At 38.6% G+C, this 19505-nt stretch overlaps 1 protein-coding gene across 2 annotated transcripts; it reads right to left on the bottom strand.

Moving 5' to 3' along the window:
* Positions 1–10499: 10499 nt before the first annotated feature.
* Positions 10500–15997, bottom strand: LOC122031729 (transcription factor BIM1-like). Of its 2 annotated transcripts, none has more exons than XM_042590827.1 (11): positions 15590–15997; positions 15443–15526; positions 14891–15214; positions 13730–13820; positions 13519–13640; positions 13311–13428; positions 12699–12768; positions 12512–12607; positions 11400–11878; positions 11023–11164; positions 10500–10896 (listed from the first exon to the last, which is right to left on the bottom strand). In XM_042590827.1, the coding sequence occupies exons 1-11, from the start codon at positions 15600–15602 to the stop codon at positions 10789–10791; spliced, it is 1647 nt and encodes a 548-aa protein (XP_042446761.1). In that variant the 5' UTR covers positions 15603–15997; the 3' UTR covers positions 10500–10788. The 2 variants fall into 2 exon arrangements, with proteins under 2 accessions (XP_042446761.1, XP_042446762.1); XM_042590828.1 differs by having other exon boundaries at positions 13311–13422; positions 15590–15996.
* Positions 15998–19505: the final 3508 nt, after the last annotated feature.

The raw sequence follows: 19505 nt of genomic DNA, 5'->3' as shown, positions 1-19505 counted from the left end.
TATTTTTTAGCACATACAATTATTGTATTGACCAACAGTACTCTCGAGCGGGTGTTGCTTAATCCAGAGGCATCCGGTCAGTTGATCAAATGGACGATTGAACTTAGTGAATATGACATACAATACCAACCTCGCTCGGCCATCAAAGCACAAGCTCTAGCAGATTTCATCATAGAAGTTCAAGGTCCTGAAGAAGAGAGTACTTGGAAAGTTTATGTGGATGGATCTTCAACCAGACAAGGTAGTGAAATTGGTATTCTCCTTATATCTCCAAGGGAAGATAAGCTTCAACTTTCTGTCAGGCTGAATTATAGGGCCACTAATAATGAAGCAGAATATGAAGCATTGATAGCAGGGTTACAGGCAGCTCGGCATGTGGGGGCATCCCGGGTTTCTATTTATTCTGACTCTCAGTTAGCAGCCCAACAATTATCAGGTAACTTTAAAATCAATAATGATAAACTCAGGTTATATGCTGAGGCATTTGATAACTCCCATGCCCGACTCCAGTGCCCGACTGAGTGTACGAGGCATCCGGATTTATGTGACCGGTTTGTAAACTGCTCTTAGAAGTTATTTTAATAGAAATAGTTAGTAGCAATATTTGATACTGAATGGTTGCCAAAAGTATCCAAAATTGTCAATTTCAATATTGTTTCTAAAAGTTTATCAATAAGAGTGGTTTATATCAGCGGTTTATGCAAATCGATGCTAAAACTATATAATAGATGCAGTTTAAAAACCAATTCTAAACCACTAGAGCAATATAAGTAGTTTATAATAACACTTTACACAAGCTTCTGTTCTAAGAATCCAATATGAGCGGTTTGAAGATTTCTTCTAGAAGTTGGAGCAATATAAATAATTAGTAGCAGCGTTTTACTCAGAACCGCTACTAAAAGTAGCTAATATCAGCAATTTTAAAATTGTTTCTAATAGTTGCATCATTAAGAGTGGTTTATAGTAGAAGTTTTTTCGAATCGATGCTAAAGCTATGCAATAAGAGTGGTTTCATAATTGTTCCTAAAAGGGCAGGCAATAGAAACGGTTTAGTTCAAACCGATTTAGCTGGTCGATTTTCAAGAGTGGTATTAAAACCACTCCTAAACAACCGCTCCTATACGACGTGTAGATGTTTGCTTGTTCTTTTCCTTATTGTCTTTAGCTTTTGTATTCATATTAGTATTAGATTTTCTCTGTGCACTAATGAATACATATGAAGCAATCGATTTGGGGGCACCGTCTATCCAACCCCCCTTCTAGTCGGTCATACAAGATCCCCAACAGATACAACTACTGCAACACTTAAGAAAGAAATATCTGATACTCTTGGTTGTTATGACTTGCATATCCACAACATGCGGGGACAAGGATATGATGGTGCTAGCAATATGCGTGCCTCTTGAAATATATTACAAACTCTTTTCTTGAAAGATTGCTCATGTGCATAGTATGCACATTATTTCGTTCATTAACTTAAACTAGCATTAATTACAACTGCTGAAAAAGAGGTATCCATTTGGATATTCTTTTGAAAATTGAATTCTATTTGTAATCTCTTTAATGCATCTCCTAAACGTCATGCTAACTTACTTTCTGCTCAAAGAGTTAAAGTTACGCATATGGTAGCTATTGGTGAACGTGATACCGATAAAGGATGTAATCAAATTAGAAATTTACTATGGCCTGGAAAGACTCGTTGGAGTTTTAATTTTGACTCAATTTGTAACATGATTGATATGTATAGCTCTATGATTACCATGTTAGAAAACATGGTGTATGATGGGCCCTCTAACTCTATCTTTGGTGAAGCTAGTGGTTTGTTGATAGCGATAAAGTCTTTTGATTTCATATTCATATTACATTTGATGTAAAAGATAATGGGGTTAACAAATTTGCTTTGTCGAGCATTGCAAGAGAAATCTTTAGATATTTTAAATGCAATTAATTATGTTTCAACTACTAAAACTTTGCTTCATACTTTGAGAGAAGAAGGATTTGTTATTCTACTTAGTTATGTGAAAGAAGTTTGTGCCAAGTATGACATTGAGATACCTCACATGGAAGCTCGTTATAAATCTGCTACAGGTTGTTCTTGTCAACAAAATGATTTAATCATAGTTGAGCACCACTATCGATTTGATGTATTTACTTTTGCAATAAATTTTCAAATTGAAGAGCTTAATAGTATATTGATGAGGCAGTCAAACTTCTAAAGCTTAGCTATGCTTTAGAACCTAAAGAAAACTTTAAGCTTCTTAATGTTGTTCACATCTATATGTTGGTCCCCTGGCAGCCGGCAAGAGGGGGTGAATTGCCCTGCACAAAAAATGAACACTCTTCTCGATCTTTACAGCTTGATTAAAATAAACACTTACATAAAATGAATTAAGAAACTAATTAAAAATGAGAAAGATGCACAGAGATTTTACTTGGTTTGCGATCATGGGATTGCTAATCTAAGACGTTGGCAAACAGACTAAAGTCTCCTTCAGGCGAAAAAGCATCTTACAGCAGTCAAAGCTCACAATTACAAAGATAAACTCAAATGGAATCGTTTACAAGTCTTATATTATGTATTTTTCAGTGTTGTTTATCTTTGGGATCAGGGTTGTGTTTACAGCCCTGATCGGGGTGCCTGGAAGGGTTCCAAGCGTCTATACGTGGATAGAATTTTATCCACTTCGCAATGGATCGTACCACGTCGTGTTTTGATAAACTTTCCAGTCTGAGCGCCCGGACGGTGTTGGTCTGGCTCCCGCTGGGTGAGACACCCCGGTGATATGGGCGCCCGGATCGTCCGAGCACCTAGACCGAAGTCAACCTCCCTGTTGACTTTTTTATCCGGGCTCTCGCTCCGATTCTGCTTACTTGGGTACAGGTTTTCCACTCCGACTCCGCTTACTTGGGTGCTTTTGGTCATCCAGAATAGGGCTCATCCGAACTCATTTTCCGACCTTCTCGAGCAACCTTCGGCTCCGGCTTCTCGTCCCTCAGAAACATCACGCGCCTCTTTGTCGTCCGTCGGCGTACTCTTCTGCAACACCTTGTCCCTCGGATGCTCTGAGTTCGCCGACTCTCTCCTATGTCGTCCTTTTCACTAGCTACGTCTTTTGCTCGACTTCCTGTGTTCCTAAGTTCCTGCACACTTAGACACAAGGATCAAACCACCACAGGATTTATTATGATTTGGTTGACTATATCAAAACTACCACAAGGTACTTACACTATCGACTTGCTGAGAAATTCTATCCTCTTGATTTTGATACACAAGATTTGCACCACTTAACAATATAATTGGATCGCTATAAGATTGATGTTGTTGGCCATGCATGAAAGATTTCAGAATTTATCAACTATTTCTGAATTATATCGAAGATTAGTTACGTTGAAACAAATAAATCAAGAATGTACAAATTTTAATAACAGGTAATTTTTTGTCATTTGTTAGTTTATATATTATAACTATATCATTTACTTATATATTGAATTTAATATATTTATTTAATTAGTAGGTTGATTCGTTTTGTTTTAACTTTTCCCGCCTCTACAATAACAACGTAACGAGTATTTTTTGTTATAAAACTTGTTAAAACAATTCTTAATAAGATGGAAGAAGAGTTTTTAATAGATTCTATGGTTATCTATATTAAATAAAAATTAATTAAAAATATTGATAATGATATAATAATTAATGATTTTACTTGTAAGAAGCATAAAAAAATAACTTTAATAATATTTTTATCCTATGTTTTTTTTAATGTATTGAATATTAAATTTTTTTTTGTCATGTTTTTGAAAAACTATTATTCACATGTTTTTCCTATTTTATTTATATTTTTAAATTAATTAATTTTTATATCAATTCTAGTATAGGAGCCAGCCCAGATACCTTTGAATCTTAGCTACGTCCTCGGTGGGTTTCGTCAGGCTCAGCTACCATCACAGTTAAGTGGCTTGGGTATTGGAACTTGTACCTCTCCCAAGAAGATCCTTCGAGGGAACTTCAGTGGAATCCGGCAGTAATAATTCCTGAGCACGATGTTGGCGAGTATTAGAAGATTAAGCTTAAAGCATAGTAAATCAGGCCGTCTGAGATATCATAGAAGATCAAATAATAGGTATCAGTTGCATTTTTCTAATCACTTGAAGACTTGCAATGTTTTTAATGTGAAGTATTTAATTTTTTACTATAGTAATTGTCTCATTGATGATATAATTAATAATTCGAGGGCAAATTTGAACAGAAGAATAATATTATTCATCTTAATGATGTTATTATTTTACTAGTGAATTAGATTTTTAAAGATATTTAGTCTTTGCAATGTTTTTAATGTGCAGTATTTAATTTTTTACTATAGCAATTTTTTTTATTGATGATATGATTAATAATTTGAGGACGAATTTAAACAGAAGAATAATATTATTCTTGTTAATAATGTTATTATTTTACTCAGTGAATTAGATTTTTAAAGGTATTTAGTCTTTTACATAGTGTTTAATTGTCGAGAATATAGATTATTTAGAAAAGCTCTGAGGTGTAAATTATGTCAGTCAGCTGTCTTGATTATTCTTAGTAAGTTTTAATTATTCTTAATTGATTGTCTAAATCAGTGATTATGCTGTAAATTATTGAGCTGTAATTATACTGTAAATTATTATAAATACAATCTCAATAGAAGAGATTATTATTCCCTCAAATCATCTCTTTCAAGTTGGTATCAGAGCCCGGACTGCCAGAAGGTTTAACCATCGACTGTGCACAAGAACTATAGTCTGATTGAGTCATGTGGGTACAATATTGACCTCCTATATTCGGATCAAGAGAACCAGACACCAGGCAGAAAATTCTAGTTACGACTAGGCAAGGAAGTCCTAGTAGGTCGGGTGGACCGAGGGGCAGCAAGACCTGGTGGGTCGAGGATCAGACGTGGGAAGCCTGTGGTCCTTTGTTTGAGGGGGGATTGTTGGGGTTGCAAGGTTGCAAACATAGTCCCACATTGAAAACACATGGGAAAGATCATGGGTTTATAAAGAGAAAGATATCTCCATTGTCATGAAGCTTTTTGGGGAGAGCCTAAGAGCAAAACCATAAGGGCTTAGGTCCAAAGTGGACAATATCATGTCATTGTGGAGATATCTAAAATTCTTTTCGATCCTACAATTGGTATCAGAGTCATCCTTCCCTGTGGTATCACATCCTGCCCAGATAACCACCATCAAGCTGAACGGCGACAACTTCTTACAATGGTCTCAATCAATGAGAATGTATATTCGGGCCAAGGAATGATGGGCTATTTAACGGGTGAAAAGAAAACTCCATCGGAAAAGACCCAATGTATGCTACATGGGATGCCGAAAATTCCATGGTAATGACATGGCTCGTAAATTCCATGGAAGAGGAGATTGGCACAAATTATATGTGTTTCCCTACGACATATGAATTATGGGAAAATATAAATCAGATGTACTTTGATTTGGGGAATCAGTTCCAAATCTTTGAGCATATGAGTGGAAGAATGTTGAAGATGGACAATACCATAAGAAAATAGTGGAAGATAGTCGTATCTTCAAATTTTTGGCTAGCCTCAATATTGAGTTCAATGAGGTAAGAGGAAGAATCATTGGTAGGAGACCACTACCATCCCTCAGTGAAGTCTTCTCCGAAGTTAGAAGGGAGGAGAGTCGGAGGAATGTTATGCTTGGCAAGAAAGGACCTACGACTATCATTGAAGGTTCTGCCCTTACCTCAACAGGCTCAAACATACGCAGAGGCACTGCCAATCTACGTAAATCAGAAGAAAAGTCAGTTCTGTGGTGCGACTTTTGCAACAAGCCACATCACACCCGAGAAACCTGCTGGAAAATTCATGGCAAACCCACCAACTTTAAAGGCAAACCAGGGGAGAAAAATGGGCGTATCTTTCCCACTGCGAATGAGGCAATGACTACTGCCAGCACCATCACAAAAGAGCATCTGGAGCAACTTCTAGCACTGTTAACTTCAAACCCATCATCCAGTACTCCTAATGTTTCTGTGGCGCATATAGGTAACGAAATAATTGCTTTTTCGTGTGGTTTCGGAATTTCTGGTCCATGGATAATTCATTCTGGAGCATCTGATCATATGACCAATTCCTTGAAATTGTTAAAATTATACTCACCCTATCCTGAAAATAAAAAGGTTAAGATTGCAGATGGAAGTTTTTCACCTATTGTCAGAAAAGGTTCAGTCCAAATTTCTGAGAATATAGATCTTAAGTCTGTTCTCTATGTACCTAAACTTACATGCAATCTTCTTTCAGTCAGTAAATTATCCAAGGACTCTAACTGTCGTGTAGTTTTTTGTGACTCTCATTGTACCTTTTAGGACCGGAGCTCGGGGAAGACGATTGGCAGTGCTAAAATGGTGAATAGTCTTTACTACTTTGAGGACATTTTACCTAGTAAGGAAATTGTTCAAGGACTTAGAAGTATTAGTTTTCTTTCTATTTATGATCAAATAATGATTTGGCATTGCCGTTTGGGCCACCCTAGTTTTTCATATATGAAACATTTATTCCCTGATTTGTTTAAAAATATGAACCCCTTAAATTTTCAATGCGAAAGTTGTATTCTTGCAAAAAGTCCTCGTAAAACATATGTCTCTAGACCTTACCTTAAATCAAAACCTTTTTACTTATTCCATAGTAATGTGTGGGGACCCTCAAAGGTAACTACATCATCGGGACAAAAACGGTTTGTAAGCTTTACCGATGACCATACTCGACTCTGTTGGGTTTTTTTGATGAGAAACAAAAATGAGGTTGAAATTTTTTTTAAAGAATTCTACAATTTGATTGAAAACCAATTTTAAACAAAAATAAGTATTTTGAGAACAGATAATGGCACAGAATATTTCAATCAGTCTGTAGAAATTTTTTTGAGACAAAAAGACATCTTACATCAATTAACCTATCCTGATACTCCAGAACAAAATGGAGTCTCTGAAAGAAAAAATAAGCACTTACTTGAAGTTGCTAGGGTCATAATGTTTTACATGAATATTCCAAAGTACTTGTGGGGAGATGCAATTCTAACAACAACTTATTTGATTAATAGGATGCCTACTAGAGTTTTAAAATACATCAATCCGTTGCAATGTCTGAAAAAGTACTTTCCTGAATCTCGCATCAATTCTGATTTACCCCTTAAAGTATTTGGTTGCACCGCTTATGTACACATACCTAAGAGATCACGGTCAAAATTAGATCCTAGGGCAGAAAAATGTGTTTTTATAGGCTATGCTGCAAATCGCAAAGGCTACAAATTCTTTATTCCTCTAAAAAAAAAATGGTTCTTTGTAACAATGGATACCACTTTCATGGAAACCATACCATATTTTACCAAAAATTTGATTCAGGGGGAGAATCTAAGGGAACCAAATTTTTGGGAGATAACTAGAACTCTTCCAAATTTGGTTATTGACCAGCCTCCAAAATCTTAAAATGAAAATAATGGAGAGTCCGAACCCATAATTGTCAACCATGAAATTGATCTATCAGAAAAGGAAATACTTCGAATGGAAAAAAACCGAAATATTCTTGAACCTTTGGTTTATTCTAGGAGAAATGTCCTTGGAAGAAGTAGAGATGAATTGACCATTCCAGCACAAGCCTCATTGGAAGCCCCGGGCGAAGGAACTCTGAATACTCCAGATACCTCTTTTTCCCCTAACTCACATGAAAACTCCACTTTACCTATTATTCTTGAGTCTACTAGTCCAACCTCAATTGTTCCGCAAGAAAATGACCTTGACAACCTTGACCTTCCCATTGCTTTTCGAAAAGGTACCCGAATATGTACCAAACATCCCATTGCCAAATACATAACCCATGACCATTTATCCAAAACACATAAGGCATTTACTATTAATATTTCAAAACTTGTTGTACCTAGAAACATTCAGGAAGCACTGGAGGACAAGGATTGGAGATTAGCAGTGTTTGAAGAAATGAATGCCTTAAAGAAAAATGGTACTTGGGAAATTGTTGAAGCACCTAAGGATCAAAAGATAGTAGGGTGCAGATGGCTCTTCATTATAAAGAGTAAACCAGATGGGAGTGTAGAAAGATATAAGGCAAGGCTTGTAGCAAAGGGCTTTACGCAGACATATGGAATAGATTACCAGGAAGCATTTGCTCCTGTCGCAAAAATTAACTCAATTCGAGTTCTTCTGTCACTTGCGGTCAATCTCAAATGGCCCTTATATCAGCTGGATGTTAAAAATGTCTTCCTAAATGGAGATCTAGATGAAGAAGTACTTATGAGCCTCCCTCTAAATGGAGATCTAGATGAAGAAGTACTTATGAGCCTCCCTCTAGGTTTTGAAAGAAGATTCGGAGTCGGAAAGGTGTGTAAACTGAAGAAGGCCTTGTATGGTCTAAAGCAATCCCCAAGGGCATGGTTTGAACGCTTTGGCAAAGCTGTGAAGCGACTTGGTTATGTTCAAAGTCAAGTTGATCACACCATGTTTTACAAACACTCAAAGGAAGGTAAAACAACTGTGCTTATTGTATATGTTGATGATATCATCCTAACAAGGAGTGACTACAAGGAACTTGAAGAACTTAAAGGAAAGCTTGCAAAAATGGTACTTGGGAAATTGTTGAAGCACCTAAGGATCAAAAGATAGTAGGGTGCAGATGGCTCTTCATTATAAAGAGTAAACCAGATGGGAGTGTAGAGAGATATAAGGCAAGGCTTGTAGCAAAGGGCTTTACGCAGACATATGGAATAGATTACCAGGAAACATTTGCTCCTGTTGCAAAAATTAACTCAATTCGAGTTCTTCTGTCACTTGCGGTCAATCTCAAATGGCCCTTATATCAGCTGGATGTTAAAAATGTCTTCCTAAATGGAGATCTAGATGAAGAAGTACTTATGAGCCTCCCTCTGGGTTTTGAAAGAAGATTCGGAGTCGGAAAGGTGTGTAAACTGAAGAATGCCTTGTATGGTCTAAAGCAATCCCCAAGGGCATGGTTTGAACGCTTTGGCAAAGCTGTGAAGCGACTTGGTTATGTTCAAAGTCAAGCTGATCACACCATGTTTTACAAACACTCAAAGGAAGGTAAAACAACTGTGCTTATTGTATATGTTGATGATATCATCCTAACAAGGAGTGATTACAAGGAACTTGAAGAACTTAAAGGAAAGCTTGCAAAAGAATTTGAAATCAAGGACTTGGGAGTGTTAAAATACTTTCTTGGTATGAAGTTTGCAAGGTCCAAGGAAGGTATATTTGTCAACCAACGAAAATATGCCCTTGACTTGCTGACCGAAACTGATATGTTGGGATGTAAGTCAGCTGAGACACCTATGGAGCCTTACGTCAAACTACAACCAGCAGCGGCAGAATCAGTAAGGGAAAGGGAGCACTATCAAAGACTTGTCGGAAGACTGATTTATCTATCACACACTCGATCTGATATAGCATTTCCAGTAAGTGTAGTTAGCCAATTCATGCACTCGCCTAGGTCTGAACATTTCAACGTTGTGTATCGAATCCTAAGGTATCTGAAGAGAACACCCGGTAAAGGCCTTCTATTTAAAACCCGGGGACATCTACAAGTTGAAGCTTACACTGACGCAGACTGGGCAAGAAGTCTAACTGATAGAAGGTCTACATCGGGATATTGCTCGTTTGTGGGTGGTAATTTGGTCACTTGGCGTAGCAAGAAACAAAATGTGGTAGCTCGAAGCAGCGCAGAGGCTAAGTTTAGAGCCTTAGCTCATGGGATATGTGAAGTTTTGTGGATCAAGAGATTATTATTGGAATTGAAGATATCAGAGTCGGCACCAATAAAGATGCACTGTGACAACAGAGCATCAATTTCAATTGCACACAATCCAGTACTTCATGATCACACAAAGCATGTGAAAGTCGACAAGCACTTCATCAAAGAAAAAATAGACAATCATGTGATTAGTGTGGATTATATCCCTACCATTGAACAGGTAGCTGATCTACTTACAAAGGATCTACACAAGAGACAATTTGAATGTTTAGTAAGCAAACTGAGTATGGAAGATATTTTTAAACCAGCTTGAGGGGAAGTGTCGAGAATATAGATTATTTAGGAAAGCTCTAAGGTGTAAATTATGTCAACTAGCTGTCTTGATTATTCTTAGCAAATTTTGATTATTCTTAATTGAGTGTCTAATTAATGATTATGCTATAAATTATTGAACTGTAATTATACTATAAATTATTATAAATAGATTATTATTCCTCAAGTCATCTCTTTCAAATTTAATATATTTAAACACATGTATTATTATTATTTTTAAAGCTTTTGATTAATACAAATTTACGACCATAATATTTCTTCCCAAACATAATATTTCTTCCCAAACGTCAAATTTAATCATCTATTTTAATCAACATATTTACAAAATTATTTCCGATATTTATGTCCAAATCCAATGATTTGATAATTATTCACTGTGTCAATCAGAAATTAAGATAACTGCGTAATAGAATTGATAACCCATTAGATACAGTGTCACCAATTGGACATCATATTGTTAATTACAAGAATCATTTAATCGAAAACAAAGAGGCAAAAGAGACTTCGCTTTGTGTATGGAAGCCTATAAATAAAGCAGCTTCACAATTTGTAGTGGAAGCCTCTGTGCAAGTACATGACAAATAAAAGAATGGATAAGAGTTTCCAACCACCTCGGGCAGCCTCAAAAGGCCGTACAGAATATACATTGATACGACGAAGCCAGGAGCGCAATGCCCAACTAACCATGAGTTTTTTGTCTCTTTGAAGCTTCTGATGGCAATTCAGCCATCAGCCTCGCCCTATTGTACCCCTTTGCTTGCTTACCAGAAACAAGATCTTCCATGTCCTATGAGCATTTACAGGAAACATGATATGATAAGCTCAAGCATCACTCATCCATGGAAATTCTGTGGATATTAACACAAAATCTTGCTGCCATGCGGTGAAGTGAAAAGAAACTATGAGGCTATACCTTATTGGTAGTACAAGATGTGGATGCAGCACCAGACCTTCTCTCAACTGCTCGCTTGCCAAGATTAATTTGCACAGCTATATTTGCTTGTGATAGATCTATGCCCGAACTTTTCAATGCCTTAGTCAATGTATTCAACAACCTATTTTTGTGCAAGGGATGCAAAAAATAATAAATAATAAGTACATCGTAAATTTGCACTCTAGATTTAGAGTTGAATCAATTGAATGCTTTCTTGCTGAAAGTATCATCGATTGAAACACATGTGCATGCAGAAGATTGAAGGACAATAAATCATGCTTGTGAACCAAGATGAAAGAAATCTACAACCATAAGATGAATGAAAAAAATAGGTAATAAATTCAGGTTATACTCACTCATGGGAATAGGCAGTAGACACATTAATTGTGCCCTCATCAATTAACAGTTCCTCTTTTTCATTCAGGCTCTGATTGATCACAGCACCATCAGCAAGGCTGCACGATTCCGACCATCCACATTGATCTTGAGATGTGGAGTTATAGGCTTCAAAGGGCTGCGACTGGGATTGAGTAGTATTGGTTTCTCTTTCTAGAGGGAACAACTTCGTCTGCAACAAATTGTGAGTGCAGGCCAGATTGTTCACAGGATTGGTGGTAGTTTGTATTGTCTTGTAAGAGATGCCACCAGAAACCACACATGTTTTTAACGGATTATGAGTGCTTGATATCAGAGTAGGACGTGCACCAGCAATTTTAATTTCATTGGTTTTCTCGGAAACTACATGTGCGGGAGCAGCAGAATCATTGTTCACAACATGAGAGACCAATAAAACATTCGCAGGAGCTTGATTGCTGTTCTGTTGTAAAGATAATTTCTAAACAACAAAAAAAAGACAGAGATGAGTAAGTTTATCAAAACCAAATTTGTCAAAAGCACAAACAAACAAACAAACAAACGGTAGACAATGTTGTTACAAAATGAATGCTACAGTTTGCTGAAATGACAAAGACTAATGTCTGCCTTCACCATATCTAGAATCACTACAAGATAAGGCATAGGAAACTATAAGATCCAGAATATGCTTTTCTTGTTTTATTGAAGCTTAGGTAGACACCAACCACACAAGGTTATCCAAGAACTTTGTGGTTCATGTTTGCCATTTGCAATGAAAACTAGTTTCACCTATGATAGATATGCTTAGTAGAGATTGATGAAATACACCTTTTTGATAAATTCAACCAAATTATTGTGACATGATGATAGAATTCTGAAGCGAGTAGGATACTTATTTTGGAGGAAAAGTGACACAAAAGAAGATACTTAGCCAGTTTTCTAGACCAAAATTTCAGATTTTCAAATTAGACTGCTTGGTCAGAGTACATAAAAAGGTTGCTCAAACTGTAAACCAATTGCCTAACCATTAAAGATACAATGGCTATGCTATTCAGAGTTCAGATGCACCAGGCGCGCATCAGAGAACAAAGCAGCTTAGCTTTAAGGCTCTTACCCCAGGCATTAACTTCACATCATCTTGACTGCATTCTGGGTATGACAACTCATATTTCTGCACCTTCTCTTGCAAAAAACGTATATATTCAATGACCTAAAAAAAGAATTCTGGAATGAGTCAATTTAGAATTCGGAAATTTACTGCTGAAGAAAAGAATTATGTAGATATTCACATGAAATCATACCTCTAGAAGAAATGATGCTTTATCTCTCTTCTGATCGCTGTGAGGTATGACCCCTCGGAGTATCTGAAATCTGCATGGATGAATGTAAATAAATACAAGCAGTAAATTCTCAGACATGCATTGATATGCATGAAAGGTGTAAATGGATTGAAGATTTACAAAATACCAAAAGCCTTACATCAACATGTAAAATAACGGATAAAGTAAAGATTTGCTATCCAATTTAAAACTACAACAATTAGTAGCAACTGGCAGTTATTCGTTATCAATATCAAAATTAAGTTAATCTGAAATTTGTCTCCAATTTGATAGCATCATCCATCTTTCTCACTATTTTTCGCTGCAAGGCATATCCTGTACCAAGATTTAATCAGAAATTTCTGTCTCCAATTTTGAAAACTCAAATTAGAGATCTTAAGTCTTGGAAAATATTAAAGCAATCATATGGTATGCCAAATAACACCAACCAAAGAGCCTAGTTATTAAGAATATTTAAATAAATAGGAATATATCTTAATAGGCCGAGAATATCCTAAATTACGAATGTTGACACGGACCAATATTTTAATTTGTCAATTCCGTTCCATATCTTTTCTTTTTAGACTGGCTTACCTGTCATTGATTCTGCTTCTCCTTCTTTGTTCAGTGGCAGAATGCTTTGACCGTGGGGTGTTTGGCCTTTGATCATGGCAGGTGGCATTTGCCTCTAATTTGACAGTCAAATCTACAACTCCAGAAGTACAAAAGAAACAGCATCAGAAAACTATGCTCCAAACAAAATCCAATAGAAAATGGAAAACTGAGTTTTGAAAAGAGGTACCTTTATGAGAGGAAGAACCTTCCCGCTTCCCAAACTCGTCATCGTTCAACTTATTGTAGCCCCGGATGGGTATAGAAGTAGCTACTTCCATCAATTGCTTTCTCTCCGAAGCTAGGTCGTTTCTATCACAAGAGAACCAAAAACTTACGATAGAAATCTTAATTCAAATGAAAAAAATGGAAGAGTTGAGTAATGAAATTGGATTACAAACCTTCCGGAGGTGGCTATGTCATCGTTGGTACCAGCTGCAGAGATACGTCCAGAGCTGCCATGGGCCGTAGTGAAATGGGACGGCCACTTCCCTGACAAGATAAACACACAATGTGTCAAATATAATACTTTCAACAAAAGCTAAAATATAATTAGAAGTGCAAGGATAATAAAACTACATGTTTAAATATCAGAGAGAATGATAAAGAAAGAGAACAATGAGCTAGACTGTAACGATGATAAAGATAATGTTTTAATGCTTCTTATTTAAAATAAAATGATCAGAACAAATAAGTTGTAAATATAATATTTTGTTCGTCCTCTTAATGTTGGGCTCCAGCCTATCCAATGTCAACTTGTCAATCTGACTAGATGCGGATCCTCGTAGCCATCAAATTATCATATGGTGCAACCTATCTAAGTTCCAATCATTTGTTAAAAAAATACTCTGATTTCTGCACGTTCAAAGTGCCCAACATGTTGTTGTTGTACTGAAAATTATACACCTCTTATGACCTTTGTTAATATCAGCTCTTGTTTTCCTTCTAGATTGGTGAGTCATTATACACCTCATGATAAAAGTATAGTGTGCAGCTCAGCCCCCACTAACACTCCTTAGCCATGGTCCATATGGTGAAGGGACCGATCAAGGTTTCAAACAAAAACATACAGATATACATAGTGATGGCTAACAATAAAATACTTTATTAAAAATATATAGAGACCTTTGTACTCAATCATATCCAATTTGATTTGATTAGATCAAACTCTCGGATTACACTTGAGAATGTAAAATATTAAATTTTTAAAAATGATTTATTTTAAAGCACAGAAAATAATAATAATAATAAACTAGTGAATTTTTATAATTTTCACTCTTAGAAATCCCTTTCTATTTTTTTTTTTAAAAAAATGATTAGATTTGAGATATAAAGAGTTCGAAAAAAACAAAAAGAGGTGAATTTTCTAATAGATTGTAGATGTAAAAAATTTTCTCTTTTTTCATAAATCAAACTCTACTTGGTTTCTTTGTAAATCACTCGCCTATGTGTTTTAGATATGTCAAAAAAAAAACGTTTTCGAGGAAAAAATTAAAGATAGAGGCACCTGTTGAAAAAAATTACCAAAACAAGAAAAAAAATGCAATATTAATATTAATTACCTCTTGAAACAGGGTCTTTCTCATCCGGCAGGGTGTAGGAGGCGCCGCCGGCGAAGGAGCCGTAGCTGGTGGTGGTGCTCCGACTGCCATAATCGGGTTCGGGCTTAGCCTCGAACACGATCGGGAAACCTCGCGCCGAGCCGGACGCCTTCAGGGTCGCAGCGGTATCCGCCACGTGGTTGACGGTGTGCGTGCGCACGCCGCCAGGGAGCATGCGCTCCGACTGCCTCAAGCCGGTGATGGCCGCGGGAACATCAGGCACGTCACAGCCACAGCCTTCCTCCTCAAGCGGCCGCAGGAAGTCTCGCGTCTTCAAAAAGAAACCTAAGAATATAAATAAAGCATAATCAGCAATCTACGAATTTTAAACATAATCAGGGGGACAAAAAACTAGAAGTCCGACCTTCCATGACTCATATTCATTGGTCTCGCTCCTCAAATCATTGAATTGGGATTTCAAAGTGAAATTTTAAGAAAGAACTAAAATTTTTAGATTTATGCGATTCTTTTCAGTATATGTTGCTGCAACAAATCAAGCAGTAGAGCAAATACCTTGGGAGGAGGGCCTAGGATCTGGGAGCTGGAAAGACGAATCGGAGGAGCAAATCGAGAGGAAATCATGCGTTACTTTCTTCCCTGAAAAAAAAATGTGACGATTAAAACTCAAAAGAGTCATCAAACAAAATTTTCAATCTGTACCTTGGAGCTCCATCAATCTTTTTTCCACTCCCCAATTTATAGTAGGAAGTTCATGAAGAAACAGGAGAATTATGCCGACTCTACGCTCTCCCACAAGCCAAACCTCGAGCTCTTGCCAAGCCTCTCTCCTCTAAGATCGAAACACACTGCTACGATCGAAACCGGAGACTAAGAGATGCAGAATCCGAATTCCAAACACATTCGGCAGAGGAGAACAGATCTAATCAAATGAACTGGTGAAATCTGGATAGGCAAATTGAGGACGAAAGGGATCGGTGTGCTTCTCCTTGCTGAGGAGAAGACAGAGAGGCTCCGCGGAGATCTTAATCCGCCTCCTCGCTTTAATATACTATTGCTTTTCTTTTTCTTCTCCATTTCTTTTCCGCCCTCTCGCTTTCATTTATCCACTTCCACTCCCGCCCTTTCCGTCGCTGATAACGCCGTCGCGGGGGACAAAACGGCGGTTAGCCCTGCCGTCGCCTCGTGAGCCGTTTCTCATGCGGCCGTAAAAGAATCACAGCCGGGCGCAACGAGCAATCGTACGGCCGAGATCTGCCGATGGAAGCGAAGTGAATTTGGAACGCGAATCACGTGACGTACGGCGGTTGACTGCGGTTGGTGGTGGCCGTGAAATTGAGTTTAATGACAGGTGATGATTAGGCGCTAATCCCGACCCCGGATAAAGTAATTGCAGGCATTATTAGATACTAATAGAATTTAGTTTATTAGGAGAAAGAAAGGATTAGATTAGAGATCGACAGCGGAGCATGGTGGCGACATCGGAGGACGACGCACTGGCCACTCAATTGCTGGGAATCTCCACCGGCTAAACCTTTTTTTAATTAATTAAGCTTCTCCATCGGTTAAAATCCAAAATGACATCAGTGAATGGTTAATTAGTCATTAGAACGAATCCAAGCGAGCCCCACATAATGCTGACAGAAGGGCGTGCGGTTGCGCAGAGGGAAGGGACCTGAGCATGGCACGTCTCACGAGACATGTGACAGTCTAAATCTGTCTCAGGCCTAGACATTTTAACGTGTGGCAGTAACTTTTTAATTGTCCCGTCTGAGCTGATGCATCTAACGGGCAAACACTTGATATTAACACTGAATGAGGTTTTAACAAAGGAGTTGAGAATTTAAAAATGGAAAGATGATTTGAGAAGACAAACAGGTACAGAGATGAAGATTCCAAGAAGCAACAGCATGCGCCATGTTCATGAATGGACACAGCCAATATCTATCTAGCAATCTATGTACCGATATAATAGCCGACACGCAGACGAACGCTTTAGCATTGGAAAGAGAAAGATGAGTAGTTAATTAATTAGCAGAGGTGGGTGATTCAAAGTCCTGTCGATGGAGTATAATATATAAGAAGTAGTTTTTGTTTGAATCCGTGGACATTCTCTTTTGAGGTATCCACTTAGGGATCCGTAAACTATCAATAACCCGCTCTTTTGTTGGCTTAATTAACACTGTGAGTTTGCGCTGATCTCGTTGGGGGAGGCGTATATGGGAGATTTAAGATACTGTCGTTATCGTTTCTTTACTGACACGCGTTGCTAATCGGTTGGTGGATGAGTCGGTGCCACGTGATTAAAAAATTTGGAGCATCGCCTCCATCACGTGGCCAACTCACGGCGGTGGCCTAGTGGGCCCTTTCGCCTTGAAAAATGAAACTCCAGGCGCGCATGTGAAGCGAGGAGGAGCTACCCAAGTTATCTCTACCCGCACGCCGAGGCCCGAAAGAACCCCTGGCTCAGCATTCACCCTGGTCGGGACCCACATGTGTCGCGTCGTAAAGTTGAATCGGGTAATTGCGGTAGCCGTCATGGAATGGGGGGCCTTGGCGCCGCTGGGCACGTGAGGATGGTGAGGGCGAGCTGTGGTCACGTGAGGCCCATGCCTTCCCGCGCTCGCCACATGGAGGCCGCGGCTAGCGTGCGCGGTGGTCCCCATCTCTCCGCCGAAGGGTGCTCTTGTCGTGTAGCGGTGGGAGTAGACGGTGATGACTTCCGTTTCGCGGGCGTCCCCGGCTGCCGTTAGGATTCCACGGATTTCAACCTGTTTGTTGTATTCTCGCCTTCCACGACAATCAGCGTCGCCGGAACTTCACGTGCGATCAAAAAGGAAGGCTACGATCGGGATCCAACAATAACTTATGGAACGCCATAATAGAACGGGGCACGTGCACGGGCGGCAGAGAGTGTCCTCCATGGGCCCGGGCTAGCGCGTGCAGCCGTGACGTGAGGAGTGAGCTCGTCGACACCGCATGCGATGCTGCTCCCGTGTCTCGACGGAGGCACGGATCAGCAAGCGCCGAGTGATGGAGAACGCGGTCTCGATCGGGGCTGAGAACGCGGATCCTGTCCCGATCAGATAAGAAAAAGATCACGCACTCCCTCCGTCATGTGCCGAGTGGGACCTTGTGATCACGACGCGTCGCCATCCGGCGCGTGGTACCGAACCACATTGTCGATCAGTGGACGCCCTCCTCACGTGACCCACCCTTTATCCGCCTCTTTCTCCAGCCTCATTCGATGCGGACGCGAGCAGGACAGGAAGTGGCCCGCCGATCATTCGACACGCGTTGCCGATGGGCATCCATCAGAGACTGTTCTGCTTCCACCGGTCTTTTCACGTCCCTCTCCTCTTTGCACATTTGAAAACACTTTTTCAAAAAAAACAAAATAAAATATATTTTAAAGCAATTTATTTGCATTTAACATATCTAACGGGGGCACATGAAACACGTGAGACTTTCTGCAGACGAGACGCCATGGCCGGCCCCATGTGGGCCTTGGGCTAAGATGTAGCCCGACTCAAATTGTGCCAGACCCGATCGACCTATGGGTAGTCCAGTACAATTGAAGCTCTGTCAGCCCGACGCAGTTTTAAAATACCTCATGGTTTAATAACTTTTTTTTAAAAAAAATAACAGTTTATTAATGTGAAAAATATTTTTAATAAATTTATTTTATTGTTAATTTTTTTATGATTTAAAATAGTAATTTAGATAGATTGAAATATATCTTAAGAATAATGCGACAGTAAAATGAACATTGGAAAGCATTTCGACGTGGGCAGTCTCTCTCCCTCCCCATGTTGGTTTTTTTATATAAAAATAAAAAAAATTAAAAATTACGAAGAACAATGGGATTTTATGACTTATTAGAGCCAATCGTATCTAAAGCTGGCTACGAATATTTACGTTATATATTTAAATTCTCTAAATGAACGGTTGAAATAGAAAAATCTTTATAAACTGCTCCTCTTTAGAATCAGGGGAGATGGCATGATGATTATGTGACGTCGATATTAACCATGAAGAGTGATATAGGTTATAACGAGCGGACTTAGAAGATGACGTGACGGTTAAGATCAATGCAATGTGGTGGTCAAGGTTAAGGTGACGTGATGGTCAAAATCAAGATGACGTAACAGTCAAACCCAAAGAAAAAAAGCATTGTCCACTTGACTTGATTGTTCGTCTAGTGCTAAGTCTAGCCCGACCTAGTTGCAAGCCGGGCGGGATAAGGCCGACCGATCCTTGGGCCAGTCGAGCATAAAGAGTTCTAACATTTTACTCATGAACTAAAAAGATAGCACGCCCAACCGGATCTAAAGATAGCCGACCTTATGGGTCGGTCGGAATATTTGACCCACCCTACAATCTATCAACCATATATATGGTCAGAATAAGGGTTAACCTCCACGAACCTCATAAACCTCTCTATGCATACTCGGCTAGATACAAGGCCGGTCGAGCTTAAAACACTTAGTTTCATATTGATTCCCAAATGGATTTTTTGCACACAGTTCATCATATGATTTCTCAAATAGATCTTTAGCACACCCATGGCATCATGTCATTTTTAGAATGGATCGCTAATATTATGCAGAACATAACT

This window comes from Zingiber officinale, chromosome 11A, assembly GCF_018446385.1.
Source record: "Zingiber officinale cultivar Zhangliang chromosome 11A, Zo_v1.1, whole genome shotgun sequence".
NCBI lineage: Eukaryota > Viridiplantae > Streptophyta > Magnoliopsida > Zingiberales > Zingiberaceae > Zingiber > Zingiber officinale.
The sequence above is the reverse complement of the archived record's forward strand: the minus strand, read 5'-3'. Positions and strand labels throughout refer to the sequence as shown.